At 40.8% G+C, this 26,425-nt stretch overlaps 1 protein-coding gene across 1 annotated transcript in view; it reads left to right on the top strand.

Moving 5' to 3' along the window:
* LOC135078189 (serine/threonine-protein kinase minibrain) overlaps positions 1 to 25,910 on the top strand; it is a 139,022-nt gene extending 113,112 nt beyond the window's left edge. The window contains exons 4-12 of the mRNA XM_063972775.1: positions 2,077 to 2,265; positions 6,891 to 7,038; positions 7,418 to 7,591; positions 10,254 to 10,366; positions 12,535 to 12,744; positions 14,944 to 15,032; positions 15,825 to 15,945; positions 16,943 to 17,075; positions 22,888 to 25,910. Coding sequence (XP_063828845.1) covers positions 2,077 to 2,265; positions 6,891 to 7,038; positions 7,418 to 7,591; positions 10,254 to 10,366; positions 12,535 to 12,744; positions 14,944 to 15,032; positions 15,825 to 15,945; positions 16,943 to 17,075; positions 22,888 to 23,003 — 1,293 coding nt within the window. The 3' untranslated portion in view covers positions 23,004 to 25,910. The remainder of the gene's footprint in view (positions 1 to 2,076; positions 2,266 to 6,890; positions 7,039 to 7,417; positions 7,592 to 10,253; positions 10,367 to 12,534; positions 12,745 to 14,943; positions 15,033 to 15,824; positions 15,946 to 16,942; positions 17,076 to 22,887) is intronic.
* Positions 25,911 to 26,425: the final 515 nt, after the last annotated feature.

Here is a 26,425-nt window from a genome sequence, read left to right as displayed (position 1 = left end):
CACGTGCCGCGGTCACTGACTCACCACCACCACCACTAAATCCCTCGCAGCTACCCGCGCTGATTGATCATCCTCAATCATCCCACGCACAACTCTCCTTTCACCCCCACCCAATAAAAATACCCACGCCACAACTACACGCGGAAATCAAATACCCACTCCGTTTAACCGCACAAAACGACCCGTTATTTTCTTATAACCAATTCTGACTTACCAAAGCACCGGTCAACAATATATTGGCGCGCAACATATACCAAGCCGAAGCCTCGCCGGCTGTCGGGACGCGCTCGGTCGCCTGTAAAATACACTCTCTAATATGTAGGTCGCTGTCAGAAATTTGGGTTATCGTTTGGCCGCGTCGATATGCGACGCTTCCGCACCACCAGGCTGCGAATGCTATGCAGTCTATATTATTGCCCTAACACATCCCGAGTTACGTAAAGGCCGCTTCTGAATGCCAGATATCTGATCGCGTGACGACGCTCTGACGCGACGCCTCTCTTGTTCAGTTTCATGTTCCCTTCCAGATCTTAATTCAATTTGTTATTTATGCTCCCCAAGATGATCTCCTCGCTCATTATGCTTGTGTAAAGTTTTAATTGTTAATACAAAACCATAAATCAGAGCGTTCATTACATCCGAATTAATTGTTTGATCGATGCCCATTACCGAGGACATTCACACGGCATACCCGTGTTACCTGCGCCAGTGAGTCATATCTAGGCGAGTCTCGCGACAGCGCGTAAAAAACCCGTAGCAACGAACTTCCTAGTCCCCGATCCGTGCGTTGTAATGTTTTATTATGGGCATATCGCGGCCGTCGTCGATCAATGTCAACCGCATATTTGGGTCAACGGCCGTCAGCCGAATTCCCGCGCTCGTCTACTCTTCATTTCCTGTAACTATTTGGATGACTTCATTGTGCTTGCCCGTCTAATGTGATGCTATGCGGAATTTTGGTCACTGAATTATGATCAGTCGCAGATTTTAGAAACCGATTAAAATTATTTTGCAAAACTTTCTCAATAACTTTCTAGTTTATGGACTAGGCATAAAATAAATAATATGGTCTTCTGAAAGTAGGTGAAATTAGTAATGTAATAACAACTTTTTCAATATTTGCATGACACCATGGATCTCTCTCTGTCATAAAAATAGTTGTCAAAAATGTCAACCACTTCATGATTTTTAATAAATAAACAAAAACTGGGAAATTACATAAATAAATCAGCCGTTTCGTTGTATGAGGTAATGTGTGCACCATAAAATGCAGTCAGTAAAAAATAGCAGTCGATTAAATCAACTATCTTCAAAGTAAACCATTAATCTTTGTTATTTCATAATAGTGAGATGGAGTCGCTTGTTAAAAAGTGTTTAGTATCACATTAAATTCAATTAACCGAACTTACGTTCAGCCTACGGCCCATAAAAACCGTGTTGCAAGAAATCCCGCCACAAAATACGTATGAAACAGCCGTACTTTCAAACTTATTATGGATTCCCCAACCAAATGTCTGATGAAGATGGAGTCACTGTCTTCAGCCTCGGAGCTATTATGAATATTGCGTAGTCAATAAATAATATACATAGCCAAATGACTCAATAGCTGAAGAGTCCAAAAGGGGTAGATCTATTGACACAACAGATAATGCTCATGGAAAAGTGATTCTCCTAGATGACGCAGATTAAAGCCAAAATCTTCCGAAAGGTTATGCAAGCTACCACCAGATCACTGCAGCGAAGATTGCATACGATGTCCTTGGAAAGTTACGAAGAAAACAATATATCAAGATAAATGTTACTTAGCGGTCACTGTTTAACAAAGGACTCCTCTCATGTAATTAGATTTTTTTTTCTGAAAACATCACCAATGCAATTGGGTAACCAAGGTTTTTATTACCACCAGGTTCTTTTGCGTAATCCTTTCAAGGAATTCTAGGCTGCATGGTATATTTTGATATGACCCTTCTACAGCCTCTTTGCTTATCGAAAAGCCAGAACCAAAAACCGACATCTGGTGAAGTAAAGATTTGCATAATTTGCATCCGACTAAATTTTCCTTTCAAATTGTTCCAGGTATATTATGCAAAGAAGAAACGGAGAGCGCAACAGTACCTGGGCGAGGACGGCTCGCACAAAAAGGAGAGGAAGCTATACAATGACGGGTACGATGATGACAACCACGACTACATCATCAAGCAGGGAGAGAAGTTCCTCGATCGGTACGAGATCTCTTCACCTATTGGGAAGGGCTCGTTTGGACAGGTCAGTTACATTTCTAAGTTTGTTTTCCTTTTGGTTAGCAAATATAATTTGATAAAGTGGGCATAACCACTTAGTATGGGACCTTTGGCCTGAGGTGGACAGACATTACAGCATGTAATTTCTTACTTATTAAATAGTCTATACCAGTAAGAAACAGAATATAAATATCATTTTGTATCCAAGTCCTTAAAAAATTTTTTTTTTGCTTAAGACTGGAAAGGTTAGAAGCAAAATAAAACATCATTTATTTTAATCTGACTCATGGGTCAATAAAATATTGTCTAGGAACTAGGCAGGTGGAAATACATGTTCCTGATACCTTGCCCAGCTCAAAAACCACAAAATTGTCATAACATAGCACAGCAACCTACTGTTATTCGGCCAATATCAGGGCAAATGAATCCTCGTCCCATCATGTGTTTGTTGGGGCTCCACAGCATGTGTAGCAGCTCGATCAGCTCACTGCCACTTAAGGATGACATATTTGGTCAGATCCCCGCAGCTGAAACAAAGAAATTAATTATGGTATCATTCAAAATTCATTCTTTAAGATATTGAGATGTGATGTCAATTTTTATCTATCAGTAAGAAGTATTTGTATAGAAAAAAATATACACTTTGTTCAAATATAAGGTGTTATTTTTTGTACTGATCATACTTTACCAACGCATCTAATAAAATCATACAAATACAACCCAAGTGTTTTTAAAAAAAAATTCAGGCTAGTTTTTGTTTTTACTTTTCCTAACAAAAAAAAGATATTATTTTTACAACCATCCTGTCTTCACTCACTGCCTCTCTCTCTTTCTTTACTCATTTCATTCATACGAGTACGAACAATGGCCGCGCGCATTCATTCAACGTTCACACACATAAAGGTTAGATTACACTAAACCTACGTTACCAAAAATTATCACTCGTGAGTATGTACGATGTTACGTCATGTTAATAGGTACTACGCGCTGGGAGAAACAAAATCTAGCTACATAAGTAGGTAAATAAGTGTATTTTCATTAGTGTAATAGCGGGGGACTTTTCCAACGAACCGAGGCGAATCATCCGCGTTAAACTAGAAATTTAAAAAAGGATAGAAATTGGAATTCAATATCTACGGTTTCGTAATGCCTACGCAATTTATTTAGAGACGTAATAAAAAATTGATAGGTACATACCTATTAATACTTCGCTTCGCTTCAGTGGAAATGCACCCTAATATTGAATATGAATAGGTGTTGTAAATAAAACTCACTGATCAATTTTCCTGGTTTTAATTCCTAAATTATGATTTGCCATCACACTTTAGATTCATTGATTTTACTTATTCACACATTTACCTATTTTGAATGTTGTTATTTAAAGTTCCTAGGTTATTATTACACTAATCACAATACATTTTGAACGTCAAGCCTTTGTTGAATGTTCACGTAAACACTGTCTTGCACTGTCTAATCTAGCCACGATCGAATTGAGGTAATGCTTTCGGGCTGCACACTTGCTTGCTGTTCACTAGACACCACGTCGGATGTTGTATTCACAATTCGCGCACTAACTTTTTTACGGAAAAAGTCCCTTTCGCGTAAACAAGCACTCATCTGTCCAAATCACACTGTAGGTATGTACCTAGGTAGACTTCCGCAATAACCATCGATAGAACTAGGTCGCGGTCGTGGCCCTTTGGCAACAACTCCTTGATAAGGCATTCCGTATTTTTACGCAAAAGCCGCCGTCTGCGGCGCTCGCATCTGGGTACCGCCAGCACTGTGCCGGTGATTGAAATTGAAATCCAGAACTTCGTCCTCGAAGCGCACGGAATCTCGTCAAGTCAGGATACGGCTGCGCTCCCTGAAGCGCTGCGCGGCTCCAAACAAGCAATGAAGGTTTTCGACTCGTCAATGTTTCTCGTCGGCCAGTTAGTGTGCCCGAAACATAATTTCACCTGCGTTTTGTTATTGATCAAGCGCGGCATTGTAATAAATCACACATACACTGCAATACGTTTGGGCGCATTGGACGGACTGGGACGATTATTTATGTTGTTGCGCTCCCGCATGCCGATCGGCGGCTCGGCGCGGGCTGTGGGCGCGGAGCGACTGGCATGGCAGCGAGCGATATCAATATGGCCGACTCACGCGGCGCGGCACGTGGCAGGTCGTTGCCCTCGGCCGGCTACTACGATAGTGCGTACAAACGAATACTCACCGCGCTCAAAGGATGATTTATTTTTTATTTTTTTCGAAACATTCTTTGTCGTTTTACTCGAAAACTAGCCTGATTTTTTTTTTAAAAACACTTGGGTTGTATTTGTATGATTTTATTAGATGCGTTGGTAAAGTATGATCAGTACAAAAAATAACACCTTATATATCAAGCCAATGTCTTTAATAAAATATAATGAAAATAATTATAAAAAAACTTACTTGACGAGGTGAAATCTGTTCCATTATTACATTATTTTCGAATATGTGATTCTCTTTCCGTGTTAATATGCAGTCTATGGAACGTATTTGTAACAAAGACAATCCACGTTAACTGTGACCAGTGCTAGTGGTTGCTTCTTCATTTGAAATATTATTTGTCCTTGATTGGTGCAGAACCACACCGTGGCCACTATCCAACATGAGTGACAACATACACTGTTGTTATCAATCTAAAAAAAAAGTTTTTTTAGGATTATGGTAATCTACGGTGAAGGTAGTTGATCAAATACATTGTAAAAGGTATTCAACAAGTCCACACGCTCATTCAATAACTTACCAGCTGAGGAGTCATCCACTGACATTATAACCAACTGAACCTAATAAGCTCTAGGCTATGTCGCCTCCTCTGCATCATGTCAGCTATACAATTGATACATATCATAGGTTCTTCATGAGATTGAGGAATTGCTAGTTGCATTATCCAAAATCGGGCTGGGGTTAACATTGGGGCTCGGGTCGGAGTCCATACGTAAGCCGTGGTCGGCGTTTAGGCAAGGTTCGATGCCCGAAAGTGAGCCATTGGTCATTGGTTGAGTGAGATTCGTAGTTCGAGAGTATGCCAGGGTCATCGGGAAGGGAAGCATCGAGGACCATGGTCAAAAAAATAAAGACGTCAAAAGGGAAACTTATACAACACTCTTCTGCTTTTATTTTGGCAAAGACTTGGTTTTGAGAACTAAACAACACTCACGATGAAAAATACAAAACAAAGCGAATGACAGATAACAGCTGTGACAATATTTTCAGTGTTGCCATGCTAATAATGTGGTAATGAATAAAAATAATCGATATAAAAATCGATTGTATTTTTTGATGACTCGAAATAAGGTGTATAATAAGGTGTGTGTGAAATAAGGTTTCATTTAGTAATTTAAATATTTTTGGTAGTGTTATTAGAATATTAAAAAGGTTTTATAAACGTCATTTTAATGAATACGTATTTAAAAAAATAATAATTGTCATAGTCGAACAACAATCGATATGAATCGATTCTTACCGATAAGATTCATTTTGGCAACACTGAAATGAGTGTTAAAGACAGGAAGTTGTAATTATCACATAAAGTACTATTTAAATTGGATTTTTATAAAGGCAAATTGATACAAAGTTAAACTAAGTGAATACTTTAAAAAATAATTAAAAATTTTTGGCAAATTCATATTTTCATTAGCAGCTTGTCCACGCCAGGCCAGAAATGAACATTGTCCTTTGTTCTTTGACCATTCATTTCATATTCATCATTCATCAAAGAAGCGTATCTAAATGTTGGCTTCATATTGCTCTGGCAATAACATTTCCATTTAGAATGACAATCGCCTCGAAGCTTCTTTTTCATGGAATTTTCCATCTAATTATTGGTATTCCGTTTATTTTAAGATCTTGCTTAATTCTTGATTACCTGAAGTATTTATAAATATAAATCCTCGGTCTCCACTAGCTTATGAAATAAGAATTTTTAAGGAAATTTCCATCTAATAGAAAAGCTTTTTTGGCGCGGGATTCCAGTAATTTATTTTGCATATTTTTAAACAACACTAGACAGACACGACCTAGACGGAACGTTGGCGATTATGAAAGTAATCCATTGGATGAAGGTTAACTGTCTGGTTGTGATGGTAATCTTTGGGTCATCAGTTAAGCGAAGTCTGAGCATAATTCAAATACCCAACATTATCATGCTCACAATCAGGGACCTTAATACGGGGCTTTCCATTTAAAGTTGAAACCGTTTTCTTTGTTCGGTATTTTAATAGTATCAGGATATATTTAACCGAACCACATGAAAGGACTATTTTAAACTTTCTTGGAACAATAATTTTACGACGGAGATATCGGGATTCATGCGTGGGCGGGTATCAGTTGGCCTTTAGATACAATTTTTCCAATAATTGTAAAAATACACTTTGGTAATTCTATCAATAAAAGTATTATGAAACCTTTGATTTGCGAATAGAAATGTAAGTAAACAAAAAATGGACATTGAAATTTCTTTTCGTCATTATTTTGGTTGGCAGTGGGTTGTGAGTGGGTATTGCTTAGTATTCATCTTTTTGTTTCATGATATTACCTACCTAAGGCCAATAATACAACTTGTCGACTAGATCACGGTTGAGTACTTGTTAATGAATCTATTGTTTTCTTTTCCAGGTTGTGAAAGCGTATGACCATGAGGAGCAGTGTCAAGTAGCGATTAAAATAATTAAGAATAAGAAACCCTTCCTAAACCAGGCACAAATAGAAGTCAAGTTACTAGAAATGATGAACAGAGCAGATGCAGAAAATAAGTATTATATAGGTAAGAGATTTCTATTAATAAATGTAAGTTAAGCGGTAATAATCGGCCCTTGAGATGTTTACGTATTGAAATAACTTCTGTTATACAAAGTTTCACTTTATCTGGAGCGACCCAGTTAGATATAAATATTATAATCTTATTAATTGAAGAAGCTTTACTGGTCGATCAGTCTAGCCAGACAATTAAGATTATTTAATTTTATTAAGATGACCTTTTTAGTTAGACGACGGCACATCCAGCTAAACACTGGATCTTATGCAGTTGTAAATAGATGTGATTTTGCAAGCAAATTCAAAATAGTAACGTGCTGTCGACTCTACTATCTGGAAGGCAATAGCTTGTGAACGAAACGTATCTGATCGCCGTTTGTTTGTTGCAGTAAAACTGAAACGTCACTTTATGTGGCGGAACCACCTGTGCCTAGTGTTCGAGCTGCTCTCGTACAATCTCTACGATCTCCTGCGCAACACGAACTTTCGCGGCGTGTCGCTGAACCTCACGCGCAAGTTCGCGCAACAGCTGTGCACCGCGTTACTGTTCCTTAGTCAACCTGGTGAGTGTTCTTCGTGGTAGTAGAAGAAGTGGTAATGGGATGAACGAACGTCTACTGATAGTTGGTGAGACAGGAGGACTACGGGACTATTCCCACCTCTCGTTCCCACCGCTGCAACTCCTGTGTAGCCAGGATCTACAGCAAGAAGTGGTAATGGGATGAATGAACGAGGGATGTTATGGATATCCGTAACCGTAACTGAAACTTTCGGATATCCAAAATAAAAAAATATCCGTAACCGTAACCATAACCGATTCAATGATGACGGACAACTATTGGAATCTACACTATTGTATTCTATACATAGCACAGATATCGTAACCGAAACTTTCGGATATCCGAAATAAAAAAATATCCCTAACCGTAACCGAAACCGGTATAATATTATTCCAATATCCGTAACCGTATCCATAACCGAAACTACATGTCCATAACATCCCTAGAATGAACGTCTCCTGATAGTTGGTGAGACAGGAGGACTACGGAACTATTCCCACCTCTCGTTCCCACCGCTGCAACTCCTGTGTAGCCAGGATCTACAGCTTGACCGCCACTAAAACCTAACCAGTGAAGGTCAAGTTTGTCCCGGGGGAAAGTTCAACTGTCATTGGACCCACAACGAAGGGCGAAATTAATCAGGATCAGAAGAGACAGGAGGACTGTTTGTAGTGGCGTGAGTTTACCATACGTGATGACAGCTGCAATCATGTTCGATACATATTACCTACTGTATGTAAGAACGTGATCCGTAGTCGCGACGATTTTTAAATCTTAATAGACTTTATAATTAAACTTTGCCAAAAGGACACGCGAAATATTTTCGGCCAACATAAACTTACTAAGAAAAAAGCTTATTTGTACAGTAAGGTAATCAGAAATGCAATTAGACACTTCGACCTTTCGCATGGTTAGTAGACCACTGCAAAAAAGCTAAGGTTGAACTTGTTATTTCTGAACTACCGCAGTACTGTACCCATTAGCCAAAAATAGTTCCAACTAGGCAGTTAAATTGGCTTCCTTTAACCTTTTCATATTCTCCAATTAAGGAGAGGTTATTGTTTGTCTCTTTCCACTAACATTCGTGCCCGACTGTGTGGGTGTTTTACGTCACGCGTGATGTGTTTCTTGGAAAATTGTTGTTATGTTTGAATTAAGGTAAACAAGCGAAAAATTGGTAAAACAAACATCTACATTCCGATATGACGGCATTTTGTTATTATACTTCGCTTAATTCAGCATATTATAAGTGGAACACACAATTGCATAACGCAATACAATGCAACATCAGGACGTAATTCGATCTAAGGTATCATGTAAGGCTGAGGCTATACAACTTCTGGATTCGTGCTTAGTCTAGCAAAAAGCTAGTGGACCTAATCTTGAAAGAGATCTACCCTACAACCTTGAGGTCCATAAGATGAAAAATTGTGTTTCGTATTGATGTGCTATCATAAGGTGTAGCAGATCACAGCAGATGTGTTTTTCTGGTGCTTCAGACATAAACGACGCTATTCAATAGGCATTGTGTACATCATACTTTTGCTTGGTCTCGTCACAACATTATCAGATGTAAAACAAAAAGCTGTCCGCTACACATGATAGCTAATACAAACTTAGTATCATCATCATCATCATCATCATCATCATCATTTCAGCCATAGGACGTCCACTGCTGAACATAGGCCTCCCCCAATGCTTTCCATGTTGATCGATTGGTAGCGGCCTGCGTCCAGCGCTTCCCTGCTACCTTTACGATGTCGTCGGTCCACCTTGTAGGTGGACGTCCCACGCTGCGTTTTCCGGTACGCGGCATCCATTCCAGAACCTTTCTGCCCCATCGGCCGTCAGTTCTGCGTACTATGTGCCCTGCCCATTGCCACTTCAGCTTGCTAATCTGTCGGGCTATGTCAGCGACTTTGGTTCGTTTACGGATCTCCTCATTTCTGATTCGATCTCGCAAAGAAACACCAAGCATAGCCCTCTCCATAGCACGCTGTGCAACTTTGAGCTCCTGAACTTAGTATGATCGCTCCTAAATTCCTAATGATCTATCGCCTAGCTTCTAGTCAACAATGGCGCAGTGTCCAACGCGAGTGTGACCATGGCTTTAAGAGCAAAGACCACTATTGTGAACAGTGTCGCAAGTGATCTGAGCAGGAACTGCGGTGTCCATAGTGCTAGCCCCAAATCAGTTGCCGCCGTTGCAATTATGCAGATATTGTGTCAAAACAATGACCTATCGACGCAGTTAGTCAAGACCCTTGAAGGGAGATTTCGTTTACTTGTAAACTACAGAGCTCTTTATTGAGCATTACAATAGATTAATGATTGCTTGATTGGTGGACCATTAAGTCAATCACGGCTAACATGAAATTCAATAGGTTGGACCACCGTGATTCGTCGTAAATGCGGACCCTCGGTGGTCTACTAAATACGATTTTTTGTGTATGTAGTATGTACTACATATATTGAAACTTGTGGCACTAAATTAATGACCACACTAAGTTCTCTTGCGTAGATAAACAAATACACGTATTAAAATATTATTGTAGTCGTAAATTCGTAATAGTCATAATGGTTAGTAAAGTGGAGTTCACTATCCGCATTTAGGTGCTGTAATTGCATTCTACCATATTAATGTTAACCTTCTTTTTTTTTTCAGAACTAAATATAATTCACTGTGATCTAAAACCCGAGAATATACTACTATGCAACCCAAAAAGGTCAGCCATTAAGATTGTGGACTTCGGAAGTTCGTGTCAACTAGGTCAAAGGGTGAGTCTGGCTATTCCATTTATATTCCACTACTGTTGAAACGTTAGCGTAATTTATAAATAACATACTACGGATGCGATGCTAGATACACTGTATTAACATATGATGCAACCAAGGCTCTTTTTTCTGGGCCGAACAAGTTAAGAAATATTATCGTAGGTATGTATTCTGTTTAAAGGGAATATCAAGTATCCCCAACCTGTCTGGCCAGCGTGAGGAGTGTTGGACAAATCCTCCATTTGTCTTTGTTAAATTATTAGTTCTTATAATGACGATGCATTTTGAAATTCGTTCAGAAAAGAGTCAAGCTTGTGGTTGGTCCACAGGACGTCCACTGCTGAACATAGGCCTCCCCTAATAGAATTTCCATATTGACCGGTTGGTAGCATTTGTTTAAATTCAACCAATGCTTAATAAATTGTTCGATTAGCGTTAATACATCATACGGTCTGGAGATCCGCAGGAGAACTAAAGTAACCGACATAGCTCGCAGAATTGCTAAAATCAAGTGGCAGTGGGCGGGGCACATAGCTCGTAGAGACGATGGCCGTTGGGGCAGGAAAGTTCTCGAGTGGCGACCACGGGCTGGAAGACGTAGCGTGGGCAGGCCTCCTACTAGGTGGACCGACGATCTGGTAAAGGTCGCGGGAAGAGCCTGGATGCGGGCAGCGCAGGACCGTTCATTGTGGAAAACCTTGGGGGAGGCCTTTGTCCAGCAGTGGACGTCATTTGGCTGAAACGAACGAACGAACGAACGGTCATAAAACCAAAATTACTAAGCTATCTAGAAAATATTTGACAAAAGGTAGCACCTATTACCATAACATTAATATGAATTGATTTCTTTTGTCTCCCGCTCCCATATCACACCATCAATTGCAATGTCTCGTTAGCAAAATTAGTCGTACACTAAAAGCTAAGCGATAGCAGAAGCAAGAGAATAATACACTAATTTCTTAAGATAATAAATAGAAGGGCTTTCTGAAATATGTACACAACTTCTTAAAAAGTCTAGCATGCCATATAAAATCTAAGAAAGAATGCTTTATAAAATTTGAAGTCAAAATTTTACTTTTCACCAGGACTTGCAGGCTAGGTGATCTATCGCAGAGGGATTACCCTAGTTTAGACGCCAGTCTCTCACAAAGAAGAGCAAAATAAGCATATATTTATTATTATTATTCATATTCAGAGCAGTTATGCATTCCAATGAAATTTTCCTCATGAAAAGGGTATATTTTAGCTTCCCATATGGATCAGATCCTAAACGAATGTGCCGATTTATAGAGTCGGTACCCGGCATAGGCTAATTGCGCGTATAAATCACACGGGGGGCGTGTGATTCAGCGCCCGGGGTTATCGACTATTGCGTCTCAATTATAATTATGGCAGGGGTGCCAATTTGGGGAAAAAAACTATCGTCCCTAGCAGATTTCACTGACGGATTAAGTGTTTGGCATATTTCTACTAGCAGAATTCACTGACGGTTTAGGTTTTAGGGCGTTTTTCTGCTAGATGATAAGGGCAAGGTGAAGACAAAAAGGACGTTGACATCTGACAACAAAAAAACATTAATTTGCATAACTAAAATATTATTAACTTATTCGCCTTTAATGAAATACAATTACAAATCTAATATTTTAGTAATTTGACGTCTTATATCTTAGAACATAAGATCCTTATATCTTAGTCAAAATTCATAATAGACATAGATAATCATGAATGACGCAAGAGCAACTCCTAAATTGACAGCCCTAATACATTCTTAATAATACTATTGTGTACTTGGAAATGGATAAATCTTCGCTATCAGCACTGTTCAACGTCGAAACGATACGAATTCGTGTGCGAATATTCTATCAGAAGACAACAGCGTTCAATGAAACGTAGCCCCGAACTTTAGATTGTGTTTAGGCTTTGATTAACGACTCGTCTGTCTCGATGAGTTTGTAGAATGAGAAATCCATTTCAGATAAGCTAGGATGTGACGCAAACGCTGACACTATTGTGTTTACAAGTTTAGAGCAGACTAATGGAACACGAATTTGTGAATGCTTGTAATGAGAAATAATATTGAGAGAGTCATAGATAAATGACACCAGCAATGATCTCGAATATTTTTAATTGCTAGGAGAACTATAGTAATAAAATTGACCGTTCTTTTCCAGATATACCAATATATCCAATCAAGGTTCTACCGATCACCGGAGGTGTTACTCGGCGTACCCTACGACCTAGCGATAGACATGTGGTCACTGGGGTGCATACTCGTTGAGATGCACACTGGCGAGCCACTGTTCAGTGGAGCCAACGAGGTCGACCAGATGAACAAGATCGTCGAGGTGCTAGGCATGCCGCCTGATCACTTATTAGACCAGGTGAGCGAGTGTAGTCTACTCTCTTAGTGTTACTCGTTATGCCGTATGACCTAGCGATAGAAATGCGGTCACTATGGTGCATACTCGTTGAGACACTGGCAAGTCACTGTTCAGCGGGGCCAACGAGGTTGACCAGATGAACAAGATCGTGGAGGTGCTAGGCATGCCGCCTGATCACTTATTAGACCAGGTGAGCTCGTGTAATCTACTCTCTTAGTGTTACTATGCCGTATGACCTAGCGATAGAAATGCGGTCGCTATGGTGCATACTCGTCGAGATTCACACTGGCGAGCCACTGTTCAGCGGGGCCAACGAGGTCGACCAGATGAACAAGATCGTGGAGGTGCTAGGCATGCCGCCTGATCACTTATTAGACCAGGTGAGTGAGTGTAGTCTACTCTCTTAGTGTTACTCGTTCTGCTGTACAACCTAGCGATAGGCATAATGGTCGATGGGGTGCATACTCGTCGAGATGCACACTGGCGAGCCACTGTTCAGTGGAGCCAACGAGGTCGACCAGATGAACAAGATCGTCGAGGTGCTAGGCATGCCGCCTGATCACTTATTAGACCAGGTGAGTTCGTGTAGTCTACTCTCTAGCTGTTACTTGGCGTGCCGTAAGACCTAGCGATAGACATGTGGTCACTGGGGTGCATACTCGTCGAGATGCACACTGGCGAGCCACTGTTCAGCGGGGCCAACGAGGTCGACCAGATGAACAAGATCGTGGAGGTGCTAGGCATGCCGCCTGATCATTTATTAGACCAGGTGAGTGAGTGTAGTCTACTCTCTTAGTGTTACTCGTTATGCCGTATGACCTAGCGATAGAAATGCGGTCGCTATGGTGCATACTCGTCGAGATTCACACTGGCGAGCCACTGTTCAGCGGGGCCAACGAGGTCGACCAGATGAACAAGATCGTGGAGGTGCTAGGCATGCCGCCTGATCACTTATTAGACCAGGTGAGTGAGTGTAGTCTACTCTCTTAGTGTTACTCGTTCTGCTGTACAACCTAGCGATAGGCATAATGGTCGATGGGGTGCATACTCGTCGAGATGCACACTGGCGAGCCACTGTTCAGTGGAGCCAACGAGGTCGACCAGATGAACAAGATCGTCGAGGTGCTAGGCATGCCGCCTGATCATTTATTAGACCAGGTGAGTGAGTGTAGTCTACTCTCTTAGTGTTACTATGCCATATGACCTAGCGATAGATATGTGGTCACTGGGGTGCATACTCGTCGAGATGCACACTGGCGAGCCACTGTTCAGCGGGGCCAACGAGGTCGACCAGATGAACAAGATCGTGGAGGTGCTAGGCATGCCGCCTGATCACTTATTAGACCAGGTGAGTGAGTGTAGTCTACTCTCTTAGTGTTACTCGTTATGCCGTATGACCTAGCGATATAAATGCGGTCGCTATGGTGCATACTCGTCGAGATGCACACTGGCGAGCCACTGTTCAGCGGGGCCAACGAGGTCGACCAGATGAACAAGATCGTGGAGGTGCTAGGCATGCCGCCTGATCACTTATTAGACCAGGTGAGTGAGTGTAGTCTACTCCTTAGTTGTTACTTGGCGTGCCGTAAGACTTAGCTATAGACATGTGGTCATTGGGGTGCATACTCGTCGAGATGCACACTGGCAAGCCACTGTTCAGCGGGGCCAACGAGGTCGACCAGATGAACAAGATCGTCGAGGTGCTAGGCATGCCGCCTGATCACTTATTAGACCAGGTGAGTGAGTGTAGTCTACTCTCTTAGTGCTACTATGCCGTATGACCTAGCGATAGAAATGTGGTCGCTATGGTGCATACTCGTCGTGCACACTGGTGAGCCACTGTTCAGCGGGGCCAACGAGATCGACCAGATGAACAAGATCGTGGAGGTGCTAGGCATGCCGCCTGATCACTTATTAGACCAGGTGAGTGAGTGTAGTCTACTCTCTTAGTGTTACTCGTTATGCCGTATGACCTAGCGATAGAAATATGGTCGCTATGGTGCATACTCGTTGAGACACTGGCAAGTCACTGTTCAGTGGAGCCAAAGAGATCGACCAGATAAGATTTTTTGAGTTTCCAATGTTGGCCCCATACATAAACTAGTTCTATTTTAGTACCAGATAACTTTACAATACGTTACCGTATAAATGGTATGAAACAGGTGGAATATTAATATGTATTTCTTTTCTTGATTTCAGGCCCACAAAACGAGAAAGTTCTTTGACAAATTACCAGCGTCAGAAGGCGGTGGTTATGTATTAAAGAAAGTCAACGGTAAAGATGGCAGGTAAGTGTTTGACGTAATATTCATTTGTTTCTATGCAAAATGCACGTCAAAATATGCATAAATAATGAAGTTTTTTGCTAGACATCTAACGCTATAGGCTTAATGCCTATAACCTTTGACTTTTTTTTGGTAAGACGTCAGGCGTCTTTGATAATAAGTTTCTCTATAGTCTGTTCACCTAAGACACGTAACATCAAAATTCATATTTAATTTTTATTAATTTTGCATATCCAATAAGTTGGTTTACCTTACAAAATTACCGTTCTCAGTTGTGCTGTGTATTCGCATTGCTACTAAGCGTGACTATTTGCACCCCTTAGACACCGCGCCGGTGGGGTTATTACGAATCTTAGCAACCAGTGAAGAATGTACCAATTTATGGCATTAAAGATTAAATAAATAAAAATGTACGGAAACTAGCGCCACCTGTAATTGAACGCAACGCTATCATTGTTGGCGTAGCATTCGCGTTGCCGTACAACTAGCAACTGGTTCCTAAGATTCGTAATATGCATGCCAGTCGGTCGGTGCAGCTTCTCAGCACTTGCCATATGTTTGTCTCGAAGCGCTGGTAGGGCCCAAAAGATAAGGAGACATGTAAAGTGCCCAAAGGGCTACCTTTTCTTTTTATTGTTTGCTATATTTGACGTTCATAAGTGCCACTTGTGGTCTAAACTGAATAAATATTTTTGATTTTGATTTTGGTGTCCTTACAAATTGCGGACGCTATATTTGCAACGTATCAGTACAAATACACCTTTAGTCCTGTACTAACGTGAGCAGTGGTTACAGAAAGTACCGGGCGCCGGGCACGCGGCGATTACACGACATACTGGGAGTGGAGGGCGGAGGGCCGGCCGCGCGGCGTCGCGGCGAGCCCGGCCACTCCGTGTCAGACTACCTCAAGTTTAAGGTACGTGTCAAGTTACCTCTAGTATAAGGTGTGTGTCAGACTACCTCTAGTTTGAAGGGGGGTCGGCCGCGCGGCGTCGCGGCGAGCCCGGCCACTCCGTGTCAGACTACCTCAAGTTTAAGGTACGTGTCAAGTTACCTCTAGTATAAGGTGTGTGTCAGACTACCTCTAGTTTGAAGGGGGGTCGGCCGCGCGGCGTCGCGGCGAGCCCGGCCACTCCGTGTCAGACTACCTCAAGTTTAAGGTACGTGTCAAGTTACCTCTAGCACGAGGCATGTGTCATACTACCTCTAGTTTGAATGGGGGCCGGCCGCGCGGCATCGCGGCGAGCCCGGCCACTCCGTGTCAGACTACCTCAAGTTTAAGGTACGTGTCAAGTTACCTCTAGTATAAGGTGTGTGTCAGACTACCTCTAGTTTGAAGTGAAAGTACCGGGCGCCGGGCACGCGGCGGTATTAGACCACCTCAAGTTTTAACGCCTGTTCGCGTCCACCACCCTATTGACGTCTAAGTGACGGACCACTCCTCAAAACCAGTGGATAATTACCGTGCCGATGCACGTACTATGCTGGACACGAATAACCAGTTCCTCTGTGGTTGAGAATTGTAGATGAAATTCGCTTCCAATTTCGGCCTGATCATCACTTCCCCTAGCTGGCCAAGACCTTTCTCGTTGTATACCACAACAAAAAGAGGCAGGTTACCTCAAGTTTGATGTGTCAGACTACTTTCATGTTAGGTATAGTTCCAAAATACTGAACTGTCCTGTCCATGACATTGACAGTGGGGCGCCACCGTCAATACCGGATCACTGGTTCCGATTTTTGCCATGTTGGAAACCATATAGTTGAACGATGGTAGCTCCCCCCTGTCATTGAGTTTGGTGGGACAGTTCAGCGTGGGTCATCTATAGCAACTCTTTTGAATCTAGTTACTTTTCAGTGTCACATTACAAGTTGCAAATAATAGCTAACATTCTCCATTCGGCACATTCCAGGACCTAATCCTCCGCATGCTGGAGTACGAGCCGAAGCAGCGCGTGACGCCGTACTACGCGCTCCAGCACAACTTCTTCAAGCGCACCGCTGACGAGGCCACCAACACGCAGCAGCAGCAGCACCATCAGCACGGTACGTTACTGTAGGAGCACTATTAAAGTGGTTTAGGGACGGGTAATATTGGCAATACTGGTCGGGAATACTGGCAATATTGATCGGGAATATTGGTAATATTGCTCAGGAATGTTGGTAATATTGCTCAGGAATATTGGTAATATTGCTCAGGAATATTGGTAATATTGCTAAGAATATTGGAAAATATTGGTTATTGGTAACAATCAACTGCAATGGTTACTTGGAAACGAGCAATATTCAACGATAATGTTGATAGATAACTAGTAGCGATCAAGTAATAATATTGAACATGACATTGCTTGGCAACATTGTTATTGTGAACAGTACGTTTGAGACTCTTATTTTCCCAAATGATTAAAGAAGTTAGCATTGCTTGCTGACAACATTGTCGCAAAGATATCGCTCGTTTAGAAGACCGTTATGATAAATCTTTCTCTTAACATCTCGGCACTAACCGGTAAAAATAAGCCAAGTTCATGGTTCACTTAGCCCGCGCGCTGTTTACCTTTGAGAGGAGTCAAAACGTTTCAAAACATTGCATTGGCGATCATTCTGTTGCGCACTTCATTATATTGGTATTCTTCCTTTTACTCATCAATGAGTGAAAGAGACAGCTATTAAAGTTGTATTGTGGTAGCTAAATTCCATTTTCATTGACCTATCTTAAAAGAGTCTAGTGCTAAGATGTTAAAAAGGAGATGAACCTTATTCTTGAACTGCTGGGGTTAGGTTTTGATACCGAACACAAATAAATCTTCAACCACACCAACGCGTCCAGATCGCCATTGCCGGCGCGATCAAAGGCCAATGACAGGTCGCGCGACCTTTGACAGTTCACCCGACCTGTCATTGGCCTTTGATCACGCCGGCGATAGCGATCTGCACGCGTTGGTGTGTTTGAAGCATAACAAAACATTTACAAATATTTCATTGGGTACTCACCACACACGTTAGTAATATTGATACAAGATGCACATAACTAACTTCAATTTCAGATATAACTCTTTCCTAACGATCAAAGTTTTCTGATTAAAAATAATGATGACATTAAACGGGTCCATATTGGCTCACCTAAAGTTATTTACCCGAAATTGTTCTTCCTAACGATTTCAAATCCGAATGATCACTCTTCCTAAAATTTTTCATCCTAAAGTTTTCATTCATACTATTTGTAGTGCTATCGGCGATGTTCATAACACTCATGTTTCCGAAAATTGTAATTAATAATATCATTTATGTAAATATATTTAAACTCCTACTGTTTTTTATCATAACACTTTTATCCCTAAACATTACCATAATATTTTCACTCATACCATAGAATAATAAATACTACGTACAGAAGTACGTTCTTCGCGAATGAAACGTAAGGCCACAGTTCTAACCTAACCTAAACCAATAATAATGAATAGACCGATTCGTTTCTGGAACTTGACTGAATGACTGGAGCGGGACTCTGGCTTCGCTCGCTCGGCTCGTGCGTTGTGGTCACAGTTCTAACCTAACCTAAACCAATAATTATGAATAGGACCGATTCGTTTCTGGAACTTGACTGAATGACTGGAGCGGGACTCTGGCTTCGCTCGCTCGGCTGGTGCGTTGTGGTCACAGTTCTAACCTAACCTAAACCAATAATTATGAATAGGACCGATTCGTTTCTGGAACTTGACTGAATGACTGGAGCGGGACTCTGGCTTCGCTCGCTCGGCTCGTGCGTTGTGGTCACAGTTCTAACCTAACCTAAACCAATAATAATGAATAGACCGATTCGTTTCTGGAACTTGACTGAATGACTGGAGCGGGACTCTGGCTTCGCTCGCTCGGCTCGTGCGTTGTGGTCACAGTTCTAACCTAACCTAAACCAATAATTATGAATAGGACCGATTCGTTTCTGGAACTTGACTGAATGACTGGAGCGGGACTCTGGCTTCGCTCGCTCGGCTCGTGCGTTGTGGTCACAGTTCTAACCTAACCTAAACCAATAATTATGAATAGGACCGATTCGTTTCTGGAACTTGGCTAAATGACTGGAGCGGGACTCTGGCTTCGCTCGCTCGGCTGGTGCGTTGTGGTCACAGTTCTAACCTAACCTAAACCAATAATTATGAATAGGACCGATTCGTTTCTGGAACTTGACTGAATGACTGGAGCGGGACTCAAGTATACGTGCTAATGCCAACAAACTTGAACTTTAATATATCGTCAAAGAAAGAAATCTAAACAAAAAAGATATGACTTTGAATAATAGTGTAAAATATGGTTATGTTGAGAAAATCTAGAAGAACAAATAAAAGTATAATAGATGTTTATTGCTAATGACATTATGAAGTTGAATGATTCGGAATTATGAACATTAGAGGCAGAGTAGTTAGGAATTGTGATTGTTAGGATGAAAAATTTTAGGAAGAACATTTTCGGACTTCCAATTTTCGGAGTTGAAAATTTAGGTGAACTTTGGCGCACCCACATTAAACAAGAAGGATATAAATAAATAAGGCTATGTGCAACATAAAATGCAAGGTTTCGTTTTGGTCATTATAATTATTCCTTTTTTCCGTGGTATATGGCAAATTGACAAATAGTCTCCATCAAATCAAATTGATATGTGATTGTTCATCGAGGTGAAGCTTCCTTGTATCTTTATTTGATTGACTTGTCTAGTGGCTAAAATGAAGTCTTGTATAATAAACTGCTCTTCAGAAGTTGTTTATTTTATTGATCGATGTTACAATATATCAATGCAACAAGACGAATGTGAAAATCAGACAAATCTCAACCCCAATAATATCGTTATTATACTAAAAAATATCCAACAATAAAGTTACAGATTGTATTTATTTGGCCAACTATTGGGTTTGTTTTTTGAATGAACTGAATGTCCCGATGTGTATTATATTTAAGTACATACAAAGAATACATCGTCAGCTTGTGTCGTGTTCTTCGCTAACACATAACGCTTTTGTCATCGCATTTATTCAATTAACACAATACTCATAACTTGTTAAGAATAATCATGGAAGTTACCTAATTATGTGTCTGTCTTAAATATTTGTAACAAAACACAATGCTCTTGTAGTTCCAGTCAGTATTTGTTGCGTGCGAAAGAGACAACGCTACTTATACAGAAACTGGTAGCGCGCCGTCTCTTTCTCTTATACTACGTCAACATAACTGCTGGAACCTATGTGTATTTATTTTATGCATAATATGTTCATGGTTACCGTTAACATTACGTCAATTTTCGTCAATTAACACATTCAAATTTAATGTTTATTACACAAAAAAGTAGATATGATATTATGAAATATTTAACGGTAACTACAACAATAAGAGCTCATACTAACAAACGTTTTGAAGTAACTAACATGGCCGTATGGTCTTGTTAAACGTAAGCATTATTCGCTATCTCTATAGGCAAAACAGTACAAATACTTGACATACCCCCACTCTAAAGTAGAGGGGCGTGACTTAAACATTCTAATTATACGGGTTGCAAATCGAGAGCTAAGCTTAGTTTTAGCTTGCATAGCTGTCGCAGGTTTCCATAGTTGTGTGCTAACTGAGAACTATACAAACACCATGGAAAACTGCATTAGCTATGCGAGCTGCTTAGCTGTAAAGATCTTTTATATGAGTTACCAAGAGCTTTCTTGGTCTGTAATGGTGCGTCCACACCGGGCGAACAGGCTCGCGCGGCAAACTCGACGTCCTGCTTACTCTGCTCTTGAGTGAGCAAGATGTCGAGTTTGCCGCGCGAGCCCATTCGCCCAGTGTGGACGCACCATAAGGCCCTTTTCACACGTCCCGGTTGCCGGCTAACCGGCGCCGGGTATCCGGTGGTCAAGTGTATGGGCATGGTACGTAGCTTTCACATGTTCGGGCGTAATTAATCCGGCATGCCCATACACTTCACGACCGGGTACCCGGCGCCGGTTAGCCGGGAACCGGGACGTGTGAAAAGGGCCTAAGACTGTAACTCATATAAAAAATCTTTACAACTTCATTAAGTTGCCTATAGCATCAGCGAACACTGCTCACGTTCCCGGTAACTTCCATACGAATGGTCCATAATAACCGTGTGTTCGATGGCAGATGGCCCGTCGGACCCGCGATGACTAGAACGGTCCGGCGGCCCCGCCGCGAGGCACTAACGCCGCCACATAACGTTACCTGCCAGGTCTGCGTCTTGTTCTGTCGGAATGTATTACCCTACCCTCGTCCTACCGTACTCCCGCCGTGCTGGGTGGTTCCCATTCGGTCTAGACGTGACGTCAGCGACATACGTAAATAAAACGAATGAACTCTTTACATATTAGTCGTGAGGTTCTTTCACAGGACTGTTGAGTTAATACCAACACGGGACTATTCCCACCTCTCGTTCCCACCACTGCAACTCCTGTGTAGCCAGGATCTACAGCTTGACCGCCACAAAAACCCAACCAATGAAGGTCAAGTTTGTCCCGGGGAAAAGTTGAACTGTCATTGGACCCGCAACGAATCAATTAATCAGAAGAACATAGGAGGAGTTCGAAATTGAGGTTCGACTTCCCTCCATTGCAAAGAGTTAATACCAACAGTTAAATGACAAAATTGGTATATGCGAGCAAAATACATTCCCAGAGGGTTTAGTGTGAGTTTACATCAAATCGTCACTAGTGAGCGCGTAAAAAAATGATTGTACAATGTACAGCGACCCTAGCGGATACTTTCAAGGACTAAAATCTTCATAGATTTTTTTAAACGCGCTCACTAGTTATGACGTTTGATGTAAACTCACACTAAGCCCTCAGATTTCATTACCAATAGCAGTTTTTGACTCATTTGTCAACTGAATTGAAGATCTATTTATTGATTTAAAATCATACAGTTTTCAGTTAATTTAAAAGTAATTGGGTTTCAGTTTTTGAAAGATGTTTGGTCTGGAAATTATTGGATGTCACCTCCTAACCTACAGCAAAATATTTTCATAAATTATTCAAATACATTTATAAGAGTAATAATACATTAATCATAAAGAAAAAAATACTCTTCTGATTCAATGACGTCACGTTCCATAGCACAAATGGGAATTACCCCGAATATACCACTCCATTGCATGCGGTTCGATGTTGTTCATGCATGGTCTTGTTGAAATCTGTTTGTCTACCATTTTTTAAGTGTTCATCAATAAAAATTTAAAGAACTCAAAAACTATACAGGGTGTAAAGTAAACTGATACATTAAACTCTCAGAAATTAAGGCAAAAAAAGTATTCGATGTAGATCGCAATAAACAAAATTATAGCAAATTGCTTTTATTAGACATACAGATTTTAACCGTAGGTTGTCCTAACTTTTGTCGTTTGATTTCCGCCTTCAATATTATTTTAACATTCTAGATCTGTTTAATATTTTAACGCTTTTTCTCGACACAATATTGATTTTTACAAACAAATTGCTATTTCATTCATAACCAATTGATATAATAAATTTGTGTTGATAAATAATGCTCATAGATGTAACAATAGCTTGATTAGATAATGGTTCAAGCAGTGATCAGTTTTGTTAAAAACATACAAATTAAAATGTTGAGACTTAGATGTGAAAAGAGGAATGTTGAGACTCGATTCAAACTCAAGCATAGACCCGAGTTTGTGATTGGTCAAATTTTATTTTAACAAAACGCAGTCTGGAATCTATACTTGAGTTCTAATCGTTTAACGTGAAACATTATTTATCAACACAGCGTAGCCTAGTATAGCTCGTAGCGACCTGCCTACCGTCACCTTGGTTGCCGTCGCCAGGCGTCTAACGTGACCTTTTGTACGCAGTGGGCGGCGCGCGACTGTGGGGCGGCGCCGAGCGAATGGACGTCGAGAACGTTCGCCGCGACGACGAATTGCTGCCCGTATGCACGCTGCAGCACAGCCCTGTCGCCATCCACTAGCCCACGGCGACTCGGTGGCTCGGTGGCTCGGTGGCCCAGCGGCGCGGTGGCCCAGTGGCTCAGTGGCTCAGACTAAGTGGCAGTGACCAGTGACCCACAGTGCCCCACGGACAACTCGTTAGCGCGCCCCGGGGCCCACCCCCTGGACTGAATGAACCGTATTTATAATTCTATATTTTTATTTAATGCGATAAGTCTGACTGTAAAAATATAATGGTACGATTTGTTACGTTGTAACGTGTATTTTGTTCTTAATCGCTTCACTCGACCGTACTTATAGAGCGTATGATGACCGCGATCCCGTCACACTCCGGATGCGTATGGGCATGAAAGCTAGGTTTTTTTATTGTTACGCAATGCATATCAAGAACGCAATATGGTAGTAAATAAATATTGTATATAAAATTTAGGAAAACAGACTAATGGATACAGACTGCAATTTAAACTGGATAATCTATAGTTTAGTTACGATCTTTGCTAGTTAGGCTTTCATTCAGTTTTAATTATCGCAAGCTTTATATTTTTAAAGTGTCGGCAACTGATGACTGAAATTCAAAGGGCCAATGAGAATTTGTTTTAACACAGACAGAGAAATAGAATTAAGTATTTTTTGATGCACAAAATGATTAATTTGACACCACCCGTTTGACTGATTCGTTAGTCGGAGTCATGAACAGCCCTCGCGCCGATTGTACATAGACGATGTTCACGACCTCTGATGCTTGTGATCCGAGTCTCAAGTATTATTTTAAAGCATATACGTTATTTTTGACCCATTGGAATATTCAGACGATGTGTAAAACAGATAGTGTATAGGTAATTCTATAAAACACAAAATGTACTTGTAGGTTACGAGAATGTTGAATCATATATAAAAATTTTTGGGTATTTCAGATAGGAATTAATAAATTGAATTACATAACTGACTTGTTGAACGTTTTTGGATTTGAATCTACAATAGACTAACCTCATTGCAACAGACTGGTCGAAACTTTGTAACGGAGATATTTTGTATAGCAATACACTGAATCACTGCCTTATTGTGCCGGAACTTTATACGATAAGACCCGCTACTCATGGTAGGCTTTTTGTCGCAAGTGACGTCATCCGCTGCCGCGAGTGCGGCCAACCGATATTGTGACAGCAAATGTGATAACTATACATTGTATGCAATTACTATTTTACTTTACTAATAATTAATTACATATCGATTTGTGTAACTCGGCTAGAAAGTATTGTATTTATTCAATGGTACTGACCTGACGGAGAAACTCACATGAGCGCTTACACGACCGACGACGAGCAAAGCTCTAAAAGTTTGAGTGTCCGCGCATATTACCGTTCGGTAATACAGCATTTTAGACAAGTAACTGCACTTCGAATATATATTTTGACAGTTGTCTATCACGTTGGGACCATGCTGATATAGGATAAAATATTCACATAATTAAAATGTCCAGTTTGATGTCGATGAATCCGTACAGACCTTTTGTTTCGTGTGCGCATAATGGAATGCACACTGCGACGTCTTGTAACATTTGACGTTCACATTTCCGTAGGAAAATGTACTTGTGTATGTGGGTCATGTTTTTATATAGATAAATATTGATTGTATTGTAAATATGGACGGCAAAGGTTACAGACTTGTACTGCAATAACGGGGAAGGATTGGCAGGCGGCGCGTACGCCTCGATCAGAGCTTACTCGGCTCTATTTAGTTGAAGCTTGTGATACATAGTTTAAAATTTGCACATAGTGTTAGTGCAAGGTTTAGTTTAATAAGGTATTAGCTCGGGAATACCTAATCTCTTCACTATATTAGTGTAATTGAATGGCATATTATGGTGATGTCCAGTTAAGTGTATATGGTACAGAAGTCACATAAGTAGCGGGTCCACGCTTAGCAACTTTATTCTGAACTTAAGCTTAGGAAAATATTTTTATTTGAAATTATTTTTAGTTAATTGTCGACTGAATGTACGCAAGTTCAGAGTGGAGCGGCTAATGAGACGAGGCAACATTACCGCGATGCTGCGTAATGTTGCCGTGAATTTTTATAAAAACACCCTCGATTATGTAATTATTTTAAAATTTAAATAAAGCGTTTGTAAGGTAAAAGCTATTTGATTTGGTACATGAAGCATGAAAGTATTTTTCCTCGTTTGTTTCTTATAGTGCTGACGAATAGGTTCACCCATTTCATTGTAGATTTGAATCTATTTCTAATCTTGCTGTTCTGTACTATAAATTTTTGAATATCTGTATAATATTTACTGTAATACTTTTCTGCTTCATGACGTTTATAGGATTGTTAGAAAGAGTATAAGAAATAGGTATGGGACATGTTTAATTTTGATGATAGAGCAATAACATTAATCTACCGGCGGGTTTCCAAATGTTAGAGAATAATAAAATATATTTTTATGTGACTATGTAAATTACATGTTATATGAATATTTTTGTCAGTTTCATTTGTATTAGAACATCAAACAGTATTAGATTCTGATGTTAGAATTTTAATTAGTTTGTATGTTTTTGATATCAAGCATGTATTACCTGTAAAGTCGGAAATCTGCCGCAACATTGCTATTTTTACATAACAACTAGTCGGAGAGTTAAGTGATAACCAACACGTAAAACACCAACCTATTTGAATAGTTCTAACTAAATCCATTACTCAAGAATGGCCCTAGATGTTTGCGCTTGAGTATGTAATATACTATACTTACTATTTATTTGTACTGTGACAGTATGGAGTTATGTGAAGTGTGTGACATGTGCTGATGCGCGATAAGCTAAAATGTTTATTTCCTATCGGATTGTCAGTTCGCAGGCACTGTAACAATAAAAGGATAGAGCTTTATGTCACTAAGTTTTGTATTTTAAATCAATAAACAATAGCAATGATCTGTGTATATTTTATTCCCTTATCCCTTTATCCCACAACATTAAAAAAAGAGTCCTTGAACACAGTATATTTGATTCTAGGCCAAGTCTCGGCAAACGTAATGAGGGTTGTTCCTCTAGCTTCAGTAGTACGGTTGTTTTGTCCGGTCCCGGACACTGATACTAATAAAGTCTCATCAGTTCGGTTAGACGTCATAACCTAACTGAACTGAACTGTCCTATCCATGACATTGACAGCGGGGCGCCACCGTCACTACCGGATCGCGGTTCCGATTTTTGCCATGTCGGAAACCATATAGTTGAACGATGGTAGCGCCCCCCTGTCATTGAGTTTGGTGGGACAGTTCAGCGTGGGTCATCTATACCAGGCCTGGCTCACTCCGCGCGGTACATCCGATAATTACCTACAGCGAAGCGCCCCGCCGGCGGGTATTATATCAGTCGAGTGTCACGCGCGCGCCCGTCAGGACGCTGGCGTGCGTTGTAGTATGATTATAATTCTATGATTGAAGTAT

Source organism: Ostrinia nubilalis, chromosome 14 (genome assembly GCF_963855985.1).
Source record: "Ostrinia nubilalis chromosome 14, ilOstNubi1.1, whole genome shotgun sequence".
NCBI lineage: Eukaryota > Metazoa > Arthropoda > Insecta > Lepidoptera > Crambidae > Ostrinia > Ostrinia nubilalis.
Note: the sequence above shows the minus strand (reverse complement) of the source record. Positions and strands in the feature narration are given on the sequence as shown.